We start from the raw sequence: 21831 nt of genomic DNA on the forward strand, positions 1-21831 counted from the left end.
TACATAACACATTTGTCCCATACGTAAAATTATTTAATTGCCTAATAAAAAAATGTTTCTTTTACTGTTTTTTCTCTTTTCTATGGTATTTAACTTCTCTAAACAATAAATTAGAACTTTCCAAAAGGGCATTCAAATAACCTTAGGATTTTCAGAGAAAACCTAAAGAATGACCTCAATTTGTTACGTATGTGGCATCTCATGATAGGACATGAGCTAATTTGCATAACCATTTGCATAATCCCTAAATTTTCATACCGAGTTAAACTATTTGATGAACTTCTTATGTCCACATATCAATCAAATATCATTTGCTTTCCTTTGAATAATTATGAATTTTTATAATGTCCCATACGTAATGCTGTATTTCACATTTATGCAAATGAAGCCCTTGAAATTTGCATAGATTTACATAATATTATTTTTTCCTCCATGGAAATCAAAACTTCAACTCATAAGCTTCAAAATGATACCAAACATGTCAATATTGAGCAAATATGAAATTTTGCCTTCTGAGGGGACCTTATCGTGGACTTGCCCTTTGTCATTCTTTTTTCAGTTCACCACTGATGATGCATCTGCTGTCAAAAGGCTTCTATCTATAGACAATTGCCCTGACCTGGTGTGAAAGAGAATACTGAGGCTATGTAGCACCAATGTCGGTCGTCGTAGGGACACGTGTCGTCCGTGGTCCAAACTGGGCGTATGGTGACAAACTTGCTGAGGAAGGCCATGTTGGGACTGTAATCCAAGTAAAACAAGCGCTATCGGTCACTGTCATTTGGGACAACGGAAACAAAAACGACTATCGTGCTGGTTCCCAGGGTCGATTCGACCTCTGCGTGTATGACAGTGCCCCCACAGGTATGACCAAGTGGATAGCATGCATTTTATCAAATGTGTTCGTTGTAAAAGCACTTACTAAGTTAGATACTGTAAAAAGCGATACAGTACTGGATAAACCTCACGTAAGTCAACATGGTACTTGGGACTAACAAAAATCTGTTGGCTTTCATACTCGATTTTCAACTGTCCCATATGAAGACAAATGTTGACTGACACGTGTTCAGAAGTTAGCAGTATCTTGAATCGCCAGTATAGGTGTTTATGAACATATCTACATTTGGCAATTTGAAATGCTTACTACTGATGTAGTGAACCTTAGCAGTTTGAGGTTACTGTATGTAGAGGTGGAATTTTTTGCACATTTCGCACTACATGAAACTACATGTACAATAGTGCGAAAATGAAAGCTTGCAAATGTTTGTGCGTCTGTAATATGTAATGATATTGCATATCTTAGATAGACTGCAATGCCTCTTTCCGGGCCCTTTCAAAATGTGGCTAGCATAATTTTTCTAGATTTAAAATTTATATAATTGTTTGGTAATTTGTATTCATTGCATAGCAAAAGTAGCTGACGGGGCTGCAATGCTCAGCTGATAATATTTCTTATAAAATCCAGATCTGTTCATCAGTTGATGATGATTTGCATACCGGTACTCATTCAGTTTCATTCACTGATTGCATTTTATGTTTGTTTGAGCCCTTTCAAAAATTTTGATGAAGAGAATGTGCTTTGCTTTTAGATTTGAAATTGCTTTTTAATGTAACTCAGCTTAATTCTCATCAAGTGAATTCTGTCGTTTATCAGTTATGCACAATGAAGAGATAGGGAAACAAGTAGTGCTTCTTTGACACCTAATATTTCAACCATCATGAATTAACCAGTACTTCCAACTGTACTTTATGTGTACAGTCATCATATGCCCACAATTTGTTGAGTACCATAGTTTTGACATGTACGTATGTGAAATATAGCATGTATGTTAAGCATGTAAAGTACAGTGTCCTCGCTTTTTTTTAATGTCAGTATTACTGTGTTTCTATAATTTAGAGTGTATCTCTCAAAGCATCATGCTACTTTTGTTATCTTCTGTTTTTTCTTTTGTTTCTATAATGTTGTTATGCTGTGTTATATTATTTCATATGTGTTTCAATATGAGGTGATTGTTACAGCCTTACGGGTGTACTACACACGGTTCAAACAAGGACCAGAAAAAACAAAACAAAACAAAACAGACCTTGGCCACTGATGAAGCTAACCTGAATTCCTTTGGAAAATGTACAGTAACTATGAATTTATGTAATTTATAAACAAGCGGTCATCCTACTTGCAGAGGTATCTTCTCAAACATTAACACCCTCATTCTTTGTCTTGTTTTTTATCATCACTCCAAGGTGTTATCCATCCAGGTGTGCACTGCTCTGGTTGTGGGCAAGAAAGCATAAGGGGCATACGGTGGCAATGTTACCGCTGCTTTGATTTTAATCTGTGCCAGCCCTGCTTCAACAGTGGCAGTCATGCGATTGGTCACGAATTCCTCAGATTGGTCAGCAGTGACTCTCAGGGGTAAGTCAAAGTTGACCCTAAGACATCATTATTGTTCTAAGAGTACCGATAGTGAAAGTTTCTAAGGAAAAAAAAGAAGAAGAAGATAAATTCAAAGAATTTAAAGTTTCATTTGATGTCACAACTGTTCACAATCACAATTAAATCAGATGAAGTAATGGGGCTTTCCCCATAAGTTTCCCTTTTGCCTTCATGGAAAATTCACTTACAATTCCCAGATTTCTATTGGCTGGGTTTAAAACAAGAAATTGCATTATCCATCACATCGCTCTTAAAGCCCAAAGAAAGTTCTGGTACGCCTGCAAAAGTTGTCAAATTTTGCTCCAAAATGTGAACGTGTGCCTAGGAAATGTGCGGAATAACGCTGTAATAACAAGATATACTCGATGGGTAACGACGAAAATGGGAAATATTAGCCAAAAACGTTCAGTCTCAGAACTTACCCGAACGGGATCAGGCTAGACTCGGACTCGGGGATAACTCGGTCTCGCTGTGCTTGACGGCGGGATGAGTTGTATTGGTTGTCCCTCTGGATTGTACAGCGTTGTACTATGCATATGGGAGCGGCCTGTATAAACTACATTGTAGCGTTCTGGCTACTCGCAGTAAAATGGTCCGAGTTGTTACAACGCGCGCATCAAAAACCTCTTTGGCGCGCATGCAAAATTAGTGTGCGCCTCTCAAGCACCTCTAAAAGCAATCAAAGACGCTTGATAAACAACAACAAAAACTTCAAAGACCGCGCGTCTCAGCAACTGAGGTAATGTGCGTATTTAGGCTTGAGGACCGCGCGCTGTCCATTTGTTTTGTACAGGATTAGCACGCACTTTCCTTTCTGCTCATCAAGGCCTCGTTTGGTACCTGTATTATAGAGTACTGATGAACATGGCGATCACGAACTGTGTGTAAATTGTCTGAAATAGGGTCGAGTTTTCCCTAAGACCGAGTTAGTCTGGAGCCTTCTGGAATAAAAGTCGGTCTACCGACTTTTATTATTTTTCTCAAAATACTCCAAAACGACTCATCATTCCGGCAAACCGCGTCAGCCAGGTAAGTTTCTTTGTAGACTCTTTCGATATATTGCAAGCAAATATGAAATGGTGTCAGACGGGTTCTCAGGCCCTTACCAGAACTTAGTTTTCACTTTAAGTTTTAATGATTTGCCAACAGTCCATTGACAATAATGGAGTTACATAGTTGTTTTATGTTGCTTGAATAGTTGCAAAGTTGTTTGATTGTTTGAAAAGTGTTTAATACTTCATTTATTATAAAAACACTCAGAAATGTGAGATAATTATCATAACCTCCTCTTATGCATCATGATTGTGACCAATACTGCTGTTTTGTAAATACAGTCATGTGGAACTTTCTAATTCCATTTCTGTCCTTCATTTTGTCCACTCACTGCTGAAAGTATAGTAATATCAAAATTTCTAAATTAAAAAACAAAATCAAATTCAATTCAATCATAGCAAGCAGTCCTGTAATCAGTTTTCACATAATTCCTGCATGAGAAGTGCAATATGTAGAGTTTGTGTCAATATTTGTCAAGCCTTCGCCCTGTTCAGACATCATGTGCAGGGTAAAATCTGCCCACAGGATTCTTGCAATGATTTCATTTACCAATCAGTGTAAAATTTGACATACACAGCCAACCAAAATGTTTATCTGTGGTCCACTTCTAATGTCTTTGTTTTTCTCCATTGTGCTCACAAAGCAATGTATTGTGTGATTTTGAGATGATAATTAAAGTCATGTTAACCCTAAAAAGACTTTGGGGGAGGGGGGGAGCCATCAGCCCCCCCCCCCCCCCCCCCCCTGGAAATTTTGTGATAACTTCTAGAATTTATGAGACCCCACCCCGAGACTTCATGACTTTTTTCTTTGAATGAATGAGGTTTTGCAAGATTTTAAAGGTGCATAGTCACAGTAATGTAGAGGGCGCTGTTGATGATACTGCCGATCATCATTAGCATTGATACCAAGATTACTGAAGTTGAGCTGTCATCAAGAGTAAAATGCGTAGGTGTTGCTAAGTAATGTTGCCTTCGTTGTCTTCTCTGCACATTGCGCAGTCTGTAGTAATGCCAGGGTGCGTGCATATGTGCTTCTTCTAATAGCATCACAAAAGAAGTATGCTAAAGCTGTCATCCCCCTCAGCCGAATCATGAGCCGAACTGTGATTGGCCCACTGACTACAGTGGATCGGACTCCTTTGGACTTGGGGAAGTGGGCCACAGCGTAAGCGCCAAAGAGGAGTCGATAGCATAGGTGTCCATACGAAACTTGCGCCGTGCGCCCGCGTACGCATTTGACTAAAACACCGGGACCATGCACCTTTAATGTGTTACTTCTGTTTTTGTACTGGTTTTCAGTGTGCAGAAGATGGTTATTTAGTACCATGGTATTTTGTGCAGCCAGATTCTGTGCAACTGTACCTAGTTCCTCATGGGATTAGTACATTTTTTGTAATTCCTTTGCCTTTGGTTACGTGCCTCAAACAGTTGAGTTCCAAGCAATACAGTGTACCTGCTTGTAATATAGTAACGTTACAGTGCTGTATGTATGTTTATGTTGTTATTCAGGACGAAGTTGTACTCAAGAAATTCAGCCCGGCAGGTAGAAGCGAGGGGGCTGTTCCCGGGAGCTCAGGTCCAGCGAGGAAAAGACTGGAGATACGGAGATCAAGATGGTGAGATTGTCCTGCCACATTTTCTGAAGTTTGTAGCTGGTAATCTTGTGAGTTAGCCAAGCAGAACCATTGTTATATGACCACTCTTTAATCACACACTGGGAGCACACCAAGTTCTTTAGACACCTGTTGAGAACATTTGGTAATTCAATTAAATCAACCATTGTAACTTTCTGTTCTCTCAAATGAATATTCAGTGTCATTTAATTCATTTGCATATTGATGTGGTCTAGAACGCAGAGAATCTTACTGGGACTACAGGGTGCTACATAACATTTTTTTACTGCTTGCCCAGTCGGGCAAGCACATTTTCAAATTGTTGCAGAACACTTGCCCGAAAGTGAATTTTACTTGCTCGAAAAGAAAGTCCAAAGATATAAGAAAATGATATAGAAAATTACTTGTAAAGTCAAGGGCTTGATAAAACACAATCATTTGAAAAAACAGCACATGTGCAGAGTAACAAACTTGGTTCGACAGAGTGTTGGTGTTAGATTGGTGAGACTTCTTCATGTAAGTGTTGGGAAGTAAAGATGGCTTAAAAATGTTTTACTTGCCCAATTCGGGCAAGCATTTATTCTCATTGTTTCAAAACACTTGCCTTACTTTGATTTTTACTTGCCCCGGGCAATCGGGCAAGTGCTATGTAGCACCCTGGGACTACCAGGTAGACAGATTGAGGTAATCTTACAGTGTTAATTGAATAACAATTTTGCCTTTTCCAATGCAGTAAAGCAATGACTAAATAACTGCAACTGAATTAGATATCAACATGAAAGACAGTGACAGGAGTATGTGTATTTATAAAATATCGTTCGCCATTTGTGCTGACTTGCAGGATTCTAATGTCAATTGTCTGAAACACTTTGCAGGGGGTGATTCGAGGCGCTTAGGTTATGTCATCGACGTCAGGAGCTGGCAGGAGACCGCCTACCGTGGGGCCGTGGCGGTGCGTTGGCCGGGCAAGTACGAGGACAAGATGTATCGCTACAGGGTCGGTGCGGATGGAAAGGTGGACCTCAAGAGCATTCGTGATGGTTCAGATGGATCCTACTACCCAGATGTCCTTCCCAAGTTGGGTGAGTGAGCTAGACAGTAGCCAGTCCGTAGAGAGTTGGTCAGCTCAAGTCAGCTAGTGTAAAAGTGGAAATTTTCGCGATGTTGAAATTTTTCCGCATTTTGTGCAACAAGAAACTAGCACCAGAATAAAAGCACTCAAATATTTTTGCTTGCCATATGTTCCATTAGGTGATGTCTTGATCTTGATTTTGAGGAATTGAAAAAACATGGGAAACTCATCTTACCTGGCTGAGCGTGAAAAATTACTCTCACGAAAATTTCCACTCCTACAGTATTGCCATCATTCACTCAAGTGTCTGGTGTGCATTTGACCATGCAAACACGTGGTCAAATTTTCTGCAAACTTTGCAGGCATTATTGCAGGTGTGAAAGCAAATACACAAATGGACACCATGCCCCCTTTCAACAAGTCTCCCAAATATGTTATGTTCTTCCTAGTTAGTCTCCAAGAATATACCCACTGGGTCTCCCGTTTCATTCTTCAATGTTTTATACGGTCATGCACTTTGCAATAATATGCCAGGCTACATTCATCAGTATGTAGGGAGCCTTCATTTCTCTTTAGCATAATGTAAATGAAATACTTGGGTGTTTACAGTGCAACAGGTTCTCCTCAAGAAGTCTGTTGTGAGTCATTATGGACTACAAGGATTAAATAATTCTCCTATACTTGGTTTCATCAGGACCTACGTGATACTGAAAAAGTGGACATTTTCATGGTGTGAAAATTTTCACACAATTCATGCAACAAGAAACCAGCAGGAAAATATAAGCATTCGAAATGTTTCGCTTTTATGTAACACTATTTCATGTTTTTATTTCATGGAATTAAAGACACTCAAAATTCATCTTAACTCTACTGAGCGTGAAAAATCACTTGCACGATGATATCCACTTTCACAGTGGTAAGCAAACAAAGCATGCCCACTGATATGCTCTCACAATCACACATGCTTGTTTGCTCCTGCTTTTTTAATGAATTGACATTACTGTGAATTATTTCCTTCCCATACAGGAGAGGATGATGACATCCGAGTTCATGATAGTGCCGTCGTTGCCCCCAACAAGGAGAGCAAGAATTGTCTCTCACCCCAGGACACCTCTACTGTTCAACAGGTATCAATGCTATATGGCCATTTGCCCCCTTTTCAGACGCAAGCCAGTTTATACCAAAACTCGATAAAGAAACGACGTATAAAGAATCATCGTATAGCCGATAGACCGTTCAGACGCTAATTTCGACCATTCCGGAAAAACGTCGTATAGATGTGCAGTTTCTCACTGCGCACGTTGTTATGGTCATGAGTGACAGGTACAAGGTCACCTTTCGTGCTCGCTCCCATTAAGCCCCGCCCAGTTATACCGTTCTATGGTCGCCATACGTTCAGACGCACAATGCACACGATGGAATGCTGATTCGTTATCGAGTTCTAGTTCGAAACAATGCTCTGACCGTCGTTTCGCTATACGTCGTTTTGTTATACGTCGTTTCGTTAGTCAGCGTTCAGACGTATAAATTCATCGTATAGCTATACCGTTTTGGTATAGCTATACCGTTCTAGTATAAATTTTTTGCGTCTGAATGCCCTGTTACTGTTTCAATGCAGTCCAGCGCAATGATAGTTGGTTATGCTGTATAAGCCTTGCTCTTTGGTATTAAAAAATTGTTTGCCCTCATGTGACGGTAGGTACATTTTCAATAAACAATATTGTGTGTGCTTTCTTGTAAATGCATTGCAATGATACAACTTTCTAAATTTATAGAAATTTGCAATCCAAAATGTTTAATTTGTTTATGTCATAGCATGGTTTGAATGATTTTTGTTTGGTATCATTTTGGCATACAAATTTCCAAACAGGAAAGAACAACATTTTGTTACCTTTTTCCTTATGGTCTTTGCATTGTGCAAATTCTCCAAGCATTGTCCCACCTATGCAAATCCATGTGAGTTTTGATTTTAATTGAGAATACCACCTTGCTTGCATATCCTGATTTTCCAGAGATTAATGCCTTCCATTAACTCAGTTTTATTATTCATCTTTTACTCTGTAAGTATCTCTCATTACCTTGATTATAATTTTGTTGTCGTAACTACCTTTCTACTTTTTTTTTTTTCCAGGTATCGGGGAAAGAGTGCAAAGTTATGGCCCTAAGTGACAAGGGTGTCGTTTCTGTCCAGGTCCCAGATCAGCCTCATATTCTGAAGGTACCCTCTTTTACCCTTCGAAAGGTCAGTACCTTTGCCATGAGCTATGTTTGTGTTTTTCTTTTGTTAGTAGTGGTTTTGACAGAGCTCATTGGTTTGACCTACTTTGGGTTTGCACTGTCTCATGTAGGTCATTTACTTACTGTATATGCCATATATTTCGCGAGTCTAAATTTTCGCGAATTGGGAATTCCGGACGATTTCGCGAGTGGTTAAATTCTCGATAGTGGAGTCTGAACTGAACGGAGAAATGTACATGCGTACGTCACATCCACATCGGGATCAGAGTCAATATTTTCGCGTGCCTTTAATTTCGCGAATAGCACCTGACTCGCAAAATTCGCAAAAATAAAAACCTCGCGAAATATTCAGCGTATACAGTACTTGGTCTATTGTGCTTTTAAAATGTCTCTCTTTCTTTTCCAACTACTCATGGTAACTTAAACAGGTCAGGAATTCCCCTTTAAACCAGGATCTGAATCTGCTGTTTCTCATGTATAGTACTCTCCGCATAATCGGGTAAGCTCGGGCAGAGCGTTTCTTACCCGATTAAGCGGAGTACCCGATTATCAGAAGAACATGTCTCATTCATAATTGACACACACAATGTATATGTATACATGCATTGTACACTGCACCAATCACCTTCACTGTATGTTTAACACGCGTGCTTGCACAGCACATTATACATACCTTACACTTGCTCAGTCATGAGCAATCATTTACACTCTTTTTATGGACAAATATGTCTTCAGAAAACTTTGTCATTTGACTATAGACTCCTCGCTAACACGTAGGCATTTTCCGAAATGAACACGTCTATTTGCGTGCACTAGTCACGTAGAACGTCGGGTTACTTTTCGAGAAGTGACTGGGGAAAAGCAAAATTATATATGGAGGTGTGGTGCATGGCCTGATTTTTGTTGCACGCTTCTCGTATAGTGAATGTTGTTGCGGAGTAAGGGAGGAGCGCAAGTGTGTTCAACTCCCGTCTGTTTATTCAATTGTGAGTGCCAGCGACATGTGCAATGTTCGTTTACGTGTGGCAAGTCGGTACTGGTACATGTGTTTTCATGTTAAATCACTCCCCAAATGATCGGTCTTCTTTGCAATTTAAGCAGAGAACGCGATTAGTGCATTCATGATTTCATAAAGTGTTATATCTGCGATAAAATGTGGGTAGAAATTAGACTACAAGAAATTATTTGCCCATTTATGTGGAGAGGCAACCCGATTATCAGGTAATTTTAATGTGCATTGGAACTGATTTTTACATTACTACCCAATTAAACAGAGTACCCGTTTAAGCGATACCCGATTACGTGGAGAGTACTGTACCAATCACACATCCTAGAATGAGTAAGCTTCTGTTTTGTTGTACTTCCTTTAGGTGCCCAGCTTTCATCAAGGGGATAAAGTGCAAATCGTTGATGACGTTGAAGACTTGGCAAGAATGTTGGATGGAAAGAATGAATTGCAGAGCATTGTGAAAAAGGTAAGATATGATGTTAGCATTGTTTGGGGGGGGGGGGGGGAGAAGGGCTGGGGCCCAACCACTTATGTTGCACAACACATAGGAATACATACGGTGTAACCAATTTGGGCCCCCCTCATTTTTTACCCGGAAATGTCACCCGAAAAAAAAAAAATGCCGCTGAAACCTTGAAGTATGAGTGGATTATTTTTTTGCTTGTTAGCAGATAAAACCTGCAAGTGGCACCAGAACAAACTGCCCCCCGGAAAACGTGCCGGCCATGTTTAGTACACGTAATGATTAAAAAAATAGTACCAAGTGATGATGATGACCATGTAACATGAATTATAATTGAAACTGTGATGGATGTGTCTGAATGATTTTGTGATATCTCTTTGTCATTGCTGAATAATGGTAGTGTATTAACAGTACTAACATTCAATTCATGGATGTTGTGAGTTCTGGGCTCCATTTCATAAGAAGTTCTATATGACAGCAACTTTTGCTGAAATCGCAAGCACCATGGTAAGAATCCTTCTTCCTTATTGGCTGTTGCTCCAAGAAGTTGTCATTCTAGCATGAGTTGCTATCATCGTATCATCCTTCATGAAATGAGACCCTAATAATATGCTGTAAGCCTGTTTTCACAATGCTGTCCCAGTGTGGCTTATCATAATTTAGGCAAGTAGAAATGAACAGTAATACTCCACATTAAGTTGAAAGAGAGTATCCGCAGCATGTCTACATTTGGATTTTCATTTTTTGCTGTTTTGTTTTGTTTTATTATGTTATGATTTGTTTTGTTTTTGGTAATGCCAAGCATTTGACACAAGCAATGAAAGTTTGCTGGGACTTCAACATGGACATCGACTAGGTAATCAAAGGCTACAACATTTTTTTCTGTTGTTTTTCTCTTACCCCACTCTTGTCTCAACCAGATCAAGGAAAGGCAATTAAGTAGGCCAGGCATTGTGATGAAAGCTCCAGACAAAGCGCAAAGGTTGCAGGTGAAGATTGGGGACGAAGTGCAAGAACTGCCGCCTGTTTTCCTCAGCCTTGTGGAGACGGGCCAGCGAGACACAGGGGTCCAGTCACACCCCGGAGGTGGGTAGACACTTTTTGACTCTTGGAATGATGCCAAAGGGAGTACAGATAACAGACAACTTATGTTCAGGTTTTGTTTTGTTTTGTTTTTTTTTTGTCCAGTTTACTTCTTGATTGTCTGTCAAGCATTTTCCATTATGTGCCATGTTTTGCCCATTTTCCTTTCCTTGAAAACTGGAGGCTGGATTTTTGACCAAATTTGGCAGGAGTCATGAATGAGGAATGAGGGGATCATAGTTTGTTCAAATGATGTTTGTGTGTGTGTGTGGGGGGGGGGGCCTAGGGTGGAGCCAAAATAGCCCAAAATAGCAAATTTTCATTGTTGTTTTTTTGTATCTCTGCCTTTTAGAAAACCAGTGACTTGATTTTAACCAAATTTTGCAGGTATGATCAATGGATTTAGGGAGGGGATCATAGCATGTACAAATGATGGTGGCGCCACATAAGGGAAAAGTGGGCAGGCCTTTTTGTGTATCTTATATAACTTGTGTCTCTGATGTGTACCTTACATTTTGATGCTAAATTTGTGAGGATTTGATCCACAGTTTGGGTGTCAAATAACAGTAGCCAATCACATGTACAAAGTTTGTTTTTGTGTTATTCCATGGCAAAAAATGCTCCTTTCCGTAAATAATGGCTATTTAAATTGTTATTAACAATTTCATTGTGTGATACTATGTTATGTGATGCAATATCAAAAGTTAATTGTTACATTAATATGTTGAGGAAAATTTGCACAACAAAACTAAGAAACGCAACTGTATTTGCTAATGACTCCCATTTGACAAGTGATAATGAAATTTTAGCTCCTATCCCTTTCATTCAATGGAAATAGGCAGCTTTCGAGAAATTGTAAAGTATGCAAAAACAACAACAACAACAACAACAACAAACATGCAATCCTTGCTTTTGTATAATGGAGGGGAGGGGGTAGCTCAGTGATTCAGGTTTCAAGAGGGGGTTCTTGGACATCTCTGGACTGAATGTTAATGTTTACAACAGACTTGTAAGTACACATATTTCCCTAAGAGATAGTGGCAATGTCCCAAGCCCTGACTTTCACTGATGACCATTTGACTTAATGTGGATTTTTGCAGGTGGGCCACGGTCCCTTCGTAATACAAAATCGTCAACACAGATGGAGGAACGGAAGCTCAGCCAGGCAGCAGCATGTGGCCACATTAAAGAGATCAGGAAGATTTTGGAAGCAAATCCCAGCTTGGTACGAAAAGACCTCATTCAGCAGTCACAATCCTCTCATTTAAAAGAAAAACTGGGGGGGGGGGGGAAATGTATATATAACACCAATGAAAGTACATGATATAGTTTTCACCTTCAGTGAACAGAAACAGAAAATTTATATTGAAAATAGTAATGGTGACAGTAATGATTGCTGATAGCAGTGATGATAATGATGATGATAGTAATAGTCATAATGATGATACATAGAACCAGGGACTCATTGCTTAAAGATGTTTGCCATGAAGGGAGGTTACAATACTTGTTACTATGGCAACATCCAGGTAACAACCAGTCAGCCTTAAGCATTTATTTTATACTAGTCCTGTGGCATCTGACAAACATCCCTGTGAAACGGGCCCTAGTTTTGGCTCTGCCAAGTAGGCCAGCAGCTTTGAGTTTTGAAACTTTCTCTGTATTTCAGTCTCAAATAAATGGCAATAAGAAAGTCAGGATGACACAATTTGATGCTTTAGCATGTCTAATTTCCCCTATTGTGATGTTTTCTGATACATTGCTTTCTCTAGAATTAAAAAGAAATGGACTTTGTAATTGTAGCTTTTGTATCTATGTTACGCCTTACTTGATGTCTAAATGTGTCTCTCTGATATCAATACACCAGGTGGACTCTGCATACTCGGGTCGATCTCCGATGCAGGTTGCTGCTCATCAGGGTCACTTGGAGGCTGTCAAGGTGTTGATGCAGTATAAGCCTTCTCTCGACTACAGAGACGGTGACGGTGATACTGCCCTGCTCTATGCAGCCTACGGGTAAGGTCTTCTCAATCCTGCTTATCAAATTGTGATTTGAATACTGTAAAACTAGATTATTTGTGGCATTAGATTTTTCGCAAATTGGAGCTGACTGTCTTTTTAAAAGTATGACATTCTTATGTATTGCCACTGGCATTTAATATGGTGTAGACAGGAATTTTCGTGTGCATTTTAATTTTGCAAATCTTGGCTCCTCGCGGAATTTTTCGAAAATTTCATGCACACAAAAATTTCTGGTTTTACTGTGTGATGTATTCCTTGTCTTAGAAGATGCACTTTTACATAATTTCACCAGTCAGTCCGCAGCGCGTGCAATAATGAGGCATGAACGACAATTTTATTAAGAATCACATTTGCGCAGTTTGTGCCCTTGAGACTGACGAGATTTCGCAATACTTTGCGAGAGTTTTTGCAGAGGTCACAAAAACAGCTTTCATAGCTTTCGCAATGCGTTGTGTGGCCAAGGATGGTTAAGTAAGTTATAGAGCTGATTATGCTCATTAATTTGATACCTAATTTCCCTATTTTTGATCTCAATACAGTAGTCCATTTTAGCATCAAAGTAAACGATTATTTTGCTAGTGTTTAAGAAGCTTTTAGCATAGTTTGATGTTTTGCTAGTTCCTGACTGGTATTGAAAATAGATCTCCGTAATTTCTTCGATTTCACAATCATGAAACTTGAGCGAGTATGATCAGTTAAAAAACGAAGAGGGGCACCATTTTTATGGTTGTGAATTTTCCTGTTGAAAACAGGGCAAATTATGTTTCCTTACCGGAAGTGGGGTAGTGAATGAACACGCGTGAGAGCAATGTGACGTCGTAAAATAAGACTACACCTGTGCAAGTCGCGAGTGTGTGTCATTATTTCGAAGGTATACATTGTCATGCAGTTGTTTTGTATAGAGATTATAATTACATCTTGCACATGTGCATGTGTGTGTATGTCGTCTTTCAGTTAACGTTCAATGTGATTCTTGTTTTCCATTTTTTGGAAGAGTGAATCATATTCAGTGTACTGGATGTTACAAAAAAATTTCTCACTTTTGATCCTTAATAGTTCAAAAACTATATATCATATAACAATAACATTGATATGAGCAATAGCTGAATAGTGTACAATTTTGTTGGAGGTAATTTGAAAATGAATGCATGATTCAGTTTTGTTAAATTCAACATTGATTTTTAAGTTAGGTTTCAGATTTTGCTCTATTTTCAATCCTCTGTACTAAACTTTAACTTCGCACAGGGGTTATTGGTGTGTATAGGAGTGTGTTGTTGATACCCAGACAATGGTCGTGGACAATGACCAGGATTGGAATGCTTCATGAGAATTCCACTATCGCAGTTAGTCTTTAGTAGGTCATTGTGCAAGTAGTATGTGAAGGGTTAACCTGTCAATCACATTGGTTCTCCTAGGGAGTTAGTCCCTCTCTGGGAAGCTATCGAATCTAAAAGAGAGTACACGCAGTTTTGAAAAGTCTATTTTTTTTCCCCTTTTTAACCAGGAATAACATGGAAATCATGAAATACATGATTGACCACTGTCAAGAGGCAGGCGTCAAAGACCGCCAAGGTTTTATCGATGTGCGCCAAAAACAGCAACGCACCTGCCTTCATGTTTCTGCACGCCGTGGCAACCTAGATTGTGTGGAACTCCTCCTGAAGAGAGGATGCAGTTGCAATTTGCAGGTGAGAAGTTGATTTGCTTCTTACATTTGAGGGACAAGTTTGCATTGTGTTATCTGAAAGTGATGAATGAAATTGGGCAGAATGTAAGAAAATGCTCAGAAATATTGCAAAATTTCCTTTAATCTTGCAATCGTACAGTAGATATAAGGGAAAAATACTGCATGCATTTTGAGTACCAAGTCATCGGGTGAGAATGAGAAGGGCATTAAGTTGCCTTTAAACCCTTTGGCCCGAATTCACAAAAATGTGGTACAATTGAAACCATGGTTTAAACCATGCGTGGACAATTTGTATGGAGCGCCAAGTGTTGAATGGCCTATTTTGTTACGAAATCAGTCATTTCATCGACGTCACAAAATAGGCCATGCGACACTTGGCGATCCATACAAATAGTCCGTGGTTTAAACCATGGTTTCAATTGTACCACCTTCGTGAATTTGGGCCATAGTGTTCAAGACAACTTAATGCCCTTCTCATTCTCAGCCGACGAAGTGAAGTTGGAAGTGCAAGGAGACATGCTTCTCATTTGACAATGAGCTTTTGGATCAGGTTAAAGGGAATATTTACCTTTTGCAGATGAAACAAAGATGCAGCTTTAGTGCTTTAAAATAGTTCTAAAATGTGAGTCCGGGATAGAAACAACCAATGTAAAAATTTGAACCAGTATAATCGATGTTAAGTATTGTTAAATATACAAAATGTAAACAATAGTTCTTGAGCATTTTTTAAATTACTGCTCCCAATGGTAAACTGGACCTTTAAAGGCATGATTTACCATTTGCAAATGAAACAAAAACCCAGCATTAGTGCTTTAAAATAGTTCTAAAATGTGAGTTACGGATAGAAACAACCACTGTAAAAATTTGAATCTGTATACTTGATGATAAGTGTTTGTAATAACACAAAACATGGGCAATAGTTATAATAATAATAATAATATATCAATTTATAAAGCGCAAAACCTATAGACATATATTCTTCTGCGCTGCAAAAGCTTCTGATGTGCTTGATAATAATGAACAATTAAATGAAAAGATGTGTTTTTAGCCGTGATTTAAAAACTGCTACGGTTGGGGATTTCTGGACTTGTAATGGTAGATCATTCCAGAGTTTGAGAGCTGCACAGGCAAATGCTCTGTCTCCCAATGTTACTTTTGTTTTACATGTTGGAATTTGTGAAAGAAGAGTGTCCTTAGAACTGCGCAAATTGTGAGTGTGTCTATGAGGTTTAAATACTAATAATTCGGATATGTACCTGGGGGCTTGGCCGATGAGTGACTTATATACAATCAACAAAATCTTTAACAATATTCGTTTACAAATTGGAAGCCAGTGTAAGTCTTTCAGAAGAGGAGTAATCCTTGAAAACCTGGGTTTGTTACAGATAATAAAAATGTTTCCAGATTAAACCCTTTTCTGTTACGGTTTATTGAGAAAAACACTAATATCTCCTTATATTTTAGGCTTTATTGTCCCCGCCGAACGAGTTCGAGCAGGGGACTATGAAACGGGCTCCATACGTGTGTGTGTCTGTGCGTCCGTCTGTCTGTCCGTCTGTCTGTCCGTCCGTCCGTCTGTGTGTGCGTCTGTGTGTGATCAAAATGTTCAATTTGCTACTTCTCTGTCATTTATGAGCCAATTTTGATTCTGTTTGCTTTATATGATAGCACTACATGGGAGCTTTGAAACTTCTACACAGAATTTCAGTTGTGACCTTTGACCTTGACCTTTGACCTATATTGTACATTTTGCTACAAAATGCTACTCCTTCGCCATTTCTAACCCGATTTCGATTCCGTTTGCTTTATGTGATGGCACTAGGTGAGGGCTTCAAAACTTCTACACAGAATTTTGACCTTTGACTTCTTTGACCTTTGACCTTGATTTTTGACCTATATTGTACATTTTGCTACAAAATGCTACTTCCGGCGGGGACATATATTACGTACCGCGTAATTTCTACTTTTCCTTGTTGCAAAGATTTTATGTGGAAGGATGTTTTGTGATACAACAGACCTACACATATGCATCAAATATGATATCTTGAACATTTTTGTCGAGCCCACCGGAGGTGCAAGGAGACTAAGGGATCGCCTGCGGCGTCTGTCTGTCCGTCGTCCGTCCGTCCGTAACGCTACAAATACTTGAATAACTCTACTGAGGACTTCAATTTCAATCAAACTTGGAGGGAAGAGTGGTTATACAAAGTTACATATTTTACCAAACATGAAGGTCACCTCAAAGTCAAAGGTCACAGGCAGGGGTCAATGAACTTTAAGGCCCAATGTTAAGTTTTTACGGCGCGTTTCGATTATGGCTCATAACTTTTGATGTATGATGTATATGTCCGTCTGTGACCAAACTTGGATGGTAGGCGTCCCTTGGGGAGTTGAAGGTCACCACAAGGTCAAAGGTCACAGACGGGGGTCAACAAACTTTAGGGCCCAAAAAGTTTTTACCGCGCGTTTTGATTATGGCTCAAAACTTTTGATCCATACGTCTGTTTGTGACCAAACTTGGATGGTAGATTTCCCTTGGGGAGTTGAAGGTCACCACAAGGTCAAAGGTCACAGGCAGGGGTCAACAAACTTTAAGGGCCCAATGTTAAGTTTTTACGGCGCATTTCGATTATGGCTCATAACTTTTAATCCCTATATCTGTTTGTGACCAAACTTGGATGGTAGATGTCCCTTGGGGAGTTGAAGTTCATCACAAGGTCAAAGGTCACAGACAGGGGTCAACAAACTTTTTGGGCCCAATGTTAAGTTTTTACGGTGCGTTTTGTTTATGGCTGATAATTTTTTATCCCGATGTCCCTTGGGGAGTTGAAAGTTACCACAAGGTCAAAGGTCATAGGTGGGGTCAATGAACTTCCAGGAGTTAGAAAAACATTAATTTCTTCTACGTGAATGGCGAGACACATTGTGGCACTTTCTTTGTTTAAATCACTGCTTCCAAAGGTAAACAGGACCTTTAAGCTCTTGAGCAATGCACACCACTTGGGGAAATTATGTAACAGTGGATACTCATGGGAGATTTAAATACCTTTGTATGAAAACGGGAAATTCATGGAAATCTGGAAGGATTGAATGCATCAATCAGTGTTATTCTGTGTTTGTTGATGGTACTCCCTCGGTAAAACTGTTTAGTACAGTGGTTTCCTAATTCGAAGTAAATTTACAAATTTTGTACAGACACAACATACTGTATGTCATAAAACATGACAATTGTGTAATGTTTAAACATGCTGACTTTCCAGGATAAAGCAGGGGATCTTGCCCTCCACGATGCAATACACAAAGACAAACGAGATGTGGTGAAATGCCTGGTTGAGTGGCGTCATTCAAATCTCACCATATGCAACAAGAAAGGCCTGTCTCCACTCCACTATGCAGCACTGCGGGGAAACAAGTAGTAAGTAATACAAGGAGATTTATCATGTACTGTGTATATGTGACCGTGCATCACAAAATGAACAAATAGTCGAACGCACTGATTTTGTGTGAGAGCGGAAAATAGGTGAAATAGGTCAACCTAGCCAATCTTGACTTTTTCATATTTTCTGAAAGAGCAAGTCTTCTTCTACATCGTACTAAATTTTGGGATCTTAAAACAAAAAGGAAATTGGGTTTTCAGCAGTTTTTCTGGAACACTTTTTAGTGGAATGGTGTGATTAGGTGTTTCTCTCAGAGCCCTCTTTTCATTTCTTAAAAACCCTGTCCATGCTTATCACTTTCAACTCCAATAACTTTAGAAAGGATTACGCTACTGCTTTGAAAGTTGGCATTTATCATCAACAGAATGTGTTAATAAGGAATGCACAATTTCATCTTAATCTGTTAATCCCTTTATTGTTGTTGCTCTGGTGGTAATCATCCTGTTATTTGTTCCATTCATTGCACAGCTAGTGTGGCTTGGTAAAGATTAAACGCTTGAATAGACCCTGTTCTTCAGAGCCTCTTTTCTCAGTTCACATTTGTCCAGGGTGTGTACGTTCTTTCCAATATTTAGAAAGGTTAGAAGAGTCCATTTGGATTGAGTTATATATCATTTTAAAGCTGCATGTCTGGCGACTTTTTGTTCATTTTGTGATGCAGGGTCACATATAGAGAGAGAAACTACACTCTATGTTGCAATTTTATCAAAAATGGCTGTGATTTGGCTCAGTAGGTAGTGCGTCCGCCTCCAGATCCAAAGGACCCGCATTTGATTCCCGAGGCAAAGTGAGCAATGCTGTGGTATGAAGTCATACCATCCCCTCCATAGTAATAGGCAAAACATTCTGTCTCTCAGTTAGGACATGAAATAGAGGTCCCGTGTGCGAGAGAATTGGAACTCGGGCATGTGAAAGATCCCACTTCATTCATTCATCGCAAAGAGCAGGGTGCATAATGCAGTGAAGTGGTCTGCTTCACATCCAATTGGACTCCATGGAAGACCAGCTGGTGCAGCAGAGTATGAGCTATCCAGCCCTCATCTCAGATGGAATAATGAATTAAACAAACAAACAAACAGTATTTGAATAGATAAACTTGCATTTAAGTCAAAAGTAGACAAAAAAGCAAGTAGTTTCAAAATTCCCTGTTCTTTTTGACCCATGGATACAAACAGGTGAGATTATGATCTTTGGATCACTTATGGTACATTAATTAATGGTGATTACTAGTAATCTCTTATTGACATGATTGATGATGATGATGATGCACATGGAATATCTTTAGAATAACGATGGAGTGAAATGAATTTCCCTTGACATTGGTTTCCTGGAATGTTTTGTGTTGTGGAAATTTTCAGGAATTATATTGAACTGGTACACAAGTATAAATACACAAGTATTTTTTTAGATATAAAATTTCTATCAAATATAAGTACTCTCATTCATGAAATTCTGAGCTCATACTGGTTCTGTCTAAAAAAAAAGATGAAAGCAACCAAAACTTTAATATTTTTGCTGTTGTGTTTAATCTCTCTGTGAAGCCAGACTCAGTGCAGATCAGTTGATTTAAAATCCCCCCATCTTCCCCTATCTCCCTATCCCTCTCTCTTTCTTTCTATCAATCTATCTATTTATCTATCTATCTATCAATTTGTCAATCTATCTATCAATTTTTGTCTATCTATCTATGTACTTTGTGTCTAACATCTTACTATACATTTGCACATCCATTGTCTGTCTAACATGTTAATTTTTTGTTTGCTTGTATGTTTGTTTGTTATTTTTTGTAGTGCCACAACTTGTCTGGTCACACATGAACCGTCCTTGATCAACATGCTGAGTGGATATGATGGTCAGACTGCCCTCCACATTGCCGTCAGCAACAACTTTGAGGACGTGGTTGGAGAACTCATCAAAGTTAGTGTGACCTCATGTCAACCCCATGATCAGTGTGATCAACTTGCTTACCAGTGGATTTGTTAGGGTGATGGGATAATTTGTCAGGAATGTATATTCCTGGGAGGGGGAGAGGAGGTGATAAGATAACTGGAAAGGAAACTTGCACTATCTACAGCACCTTGTAAAGTAAATTTCATACTTATCCCTTTGTATGTCCAGACATTGGGCTTAACCTGCCAAGCTTTTCTACAAGCATTCAGTAATCCATCCAAACTTGACCTAGTCCTTGATTAGCAGACCAAACTCAGGTGTAGCAATGTGCCTTAGTCCAACAGGAAGGCCATGATGACACTTATAGGATTAGAGGGATTAAGTAATCTCTTCATTGACAATTAATTTCCCAATATCTGCACAAATTGGCAAAGAAAGCACTTTCAGCAATTCACGGCAATCATTGAACAAAAGCACACAGGGTTAAATGTAGCCATATATTTTGTTAGTTAACTTGACATGTAAAGCAAAGGCAGCAAATGAGGGCATCTTATTGCAATCATCTTTATGGATCAAAGACCATTCTTCAAATACATGAATTCTTGCATTGGGCTGCTTTTATTACAATTGATGAACAAATTACCCTACATCGACATAAATAAGCACTGAGTATTCAGTGTTGTAGAAATGACCATGGAAAAAAAACAACAGATCATTAGCATGCACTGTACATGCTATGGTTGGATTTGAACCAATCATCTCTTGATTACAAGACAGGCATTGTATCCACTAGATTGCTGAGCTTCTGCCCGAAAGCCAGTGCTGGTTCTAATCCGTATAGCATGCAGTAGGTACTGCTTATTTGTACAAACAGATGATTGTTGCATTGACTTGTTTTTAATTGCAGCCAATTGACTAACTACCCTATATCAACATAACTAATAAAACCATTGTTAGGGCATTGTTGCATAATGGATAATACTCCCGACTCTCAATCGGAGGACCCGCGTTCGATCCCTGCCCAGAGCTTACGTCCATGGACAAGATGTTTTTACCCACAACATCCTTCACGACCCAGGTGTATAAATGGGTACCTGGCAACGCTAGGGTGATAATAATTGCAGGGTCCTCTGGTACAGCAGTGACAACACTTAAGAGGCTACCCTGGATTAAATAAGAGAAAAATGTATTTATCATTATTGTTATTACTATTATCATTATTACTATTATTGTTATTGTCGTTATTATTATTGTTGTTGTTGTCGTCATTGTCGTTTTTGTTGTTGTCATTGTCATTATCAACATCACTCTTTGTGATTCGCTGACAGGGCAAGTGTGATTTGGAGGTGACTAACTACCAGGGTAACACACCACTCCTCCAAGCCCTCTCAGGGGGGCACATCAGGATTGTCATCCAGCTGGTGGAAGCGGGTGCAAGACTGTCGGCAGTTAACCAGGATGGAGAGACGTGCCTCCATCTTGCAGCTGTGAGGTCAAGACATTTCCATTCTCCAGAGGGGGAGAGCAGCATTCTTCGTCAGGTACTTTTTTTCGAAATTCCAGGAGCTGATTTTTCATTCATTTGATTTAAAGGACAAGTTTACACCTTCATGTTTGTGTGGATTGGGATAATGCAACAATATGAGCAGAACGCATCAGTAAAAGTTTGAGGAATATCAGACAATCTGTTCAAAAGTTATGAATATTTAAAGTTTCTGTGTAGTCACTGCTGGATGAGAAGGTTACTACAGTTGATGATGTCACATGCATAGAACGATATCAGGAAAATATAAAGTAAATACCACGAAATTTCATTTTTTGAAAAAAAGTA

General features: G+C 39.2%; 1 protein-coding gene and 1 long non-coding RNA gene across 2 annotated transcripts in view; both read left to right on the plus strand.

The window, feature by feature from the left end:
* The first annotated feature begins 656 nt into the window (after positions 1-656).
* Positions 657-21831, plus strand: part of LOC140238578 (uncharacterized) — a 30581-nt gene continuing 9406 nt past the window's right edge. The window contains exons 1-13 of the mRNA XM_072318479.1: positions 657-864; positions 2242-2413; positions 4999-5105; positions 5978-6184; positions 7201-7301; positions 8306-8392; positions 11320-11326; positions 12068-12192; positions 12832-12980; positions 14491-14674; positions 17934-18088; positions 19901-20027; positions 21329-21541. Coding sequence (XP_072174580.1) covers positions 657-864; positions 2242-2413; positions 4999-5105; positions 5978-6184; positions 7201-7301; positions 8306-8392; positions 11320-11326; positions 12068-12192; positions 12832-12980; positions 14491-14674; positions 17934-18088; positions 19901-20027; positions 21329-21541 — 1842 coding nt within the window. The remainder of the gene's footprint in view (positions 865-2241; positions 2414-4998; positions 5106-5977; positions 6185-7200; positions 7302-8305; positions 8393-11319; positions 11327-12067; positions 12193-12831; positions 12981-14490; positions 14675-17933; positions 18089-19900; positions 20028-21328; positions 21542-21831) is intronic.
* On the plus strand, positions 8396-10920 carry LOC140239257 (uncharacterized). Its single transcript, XR_011901958.1, has 3 exons — positions 8396-8416; positions 9783-9887; positions 10805-10920. It is a non-coding gene; the product is annotated as an uncharacterized lncRNA (long non-coding RNA).

The sequence above is a fragment of the Diadema setosum genome, chromosome 15 (genome assembly GCF_964275005.1).
Source record: "Diadema setosum chromosome 15, eeDiaSeto1, whole genome shotgun sequence".
Classification (NCBI taxonomy): Eukaryota; Metazoa; Echinodermata; class Echinoidea; order Diadematoida; family Diadematidae; genus Diadema; species Diadema setosum.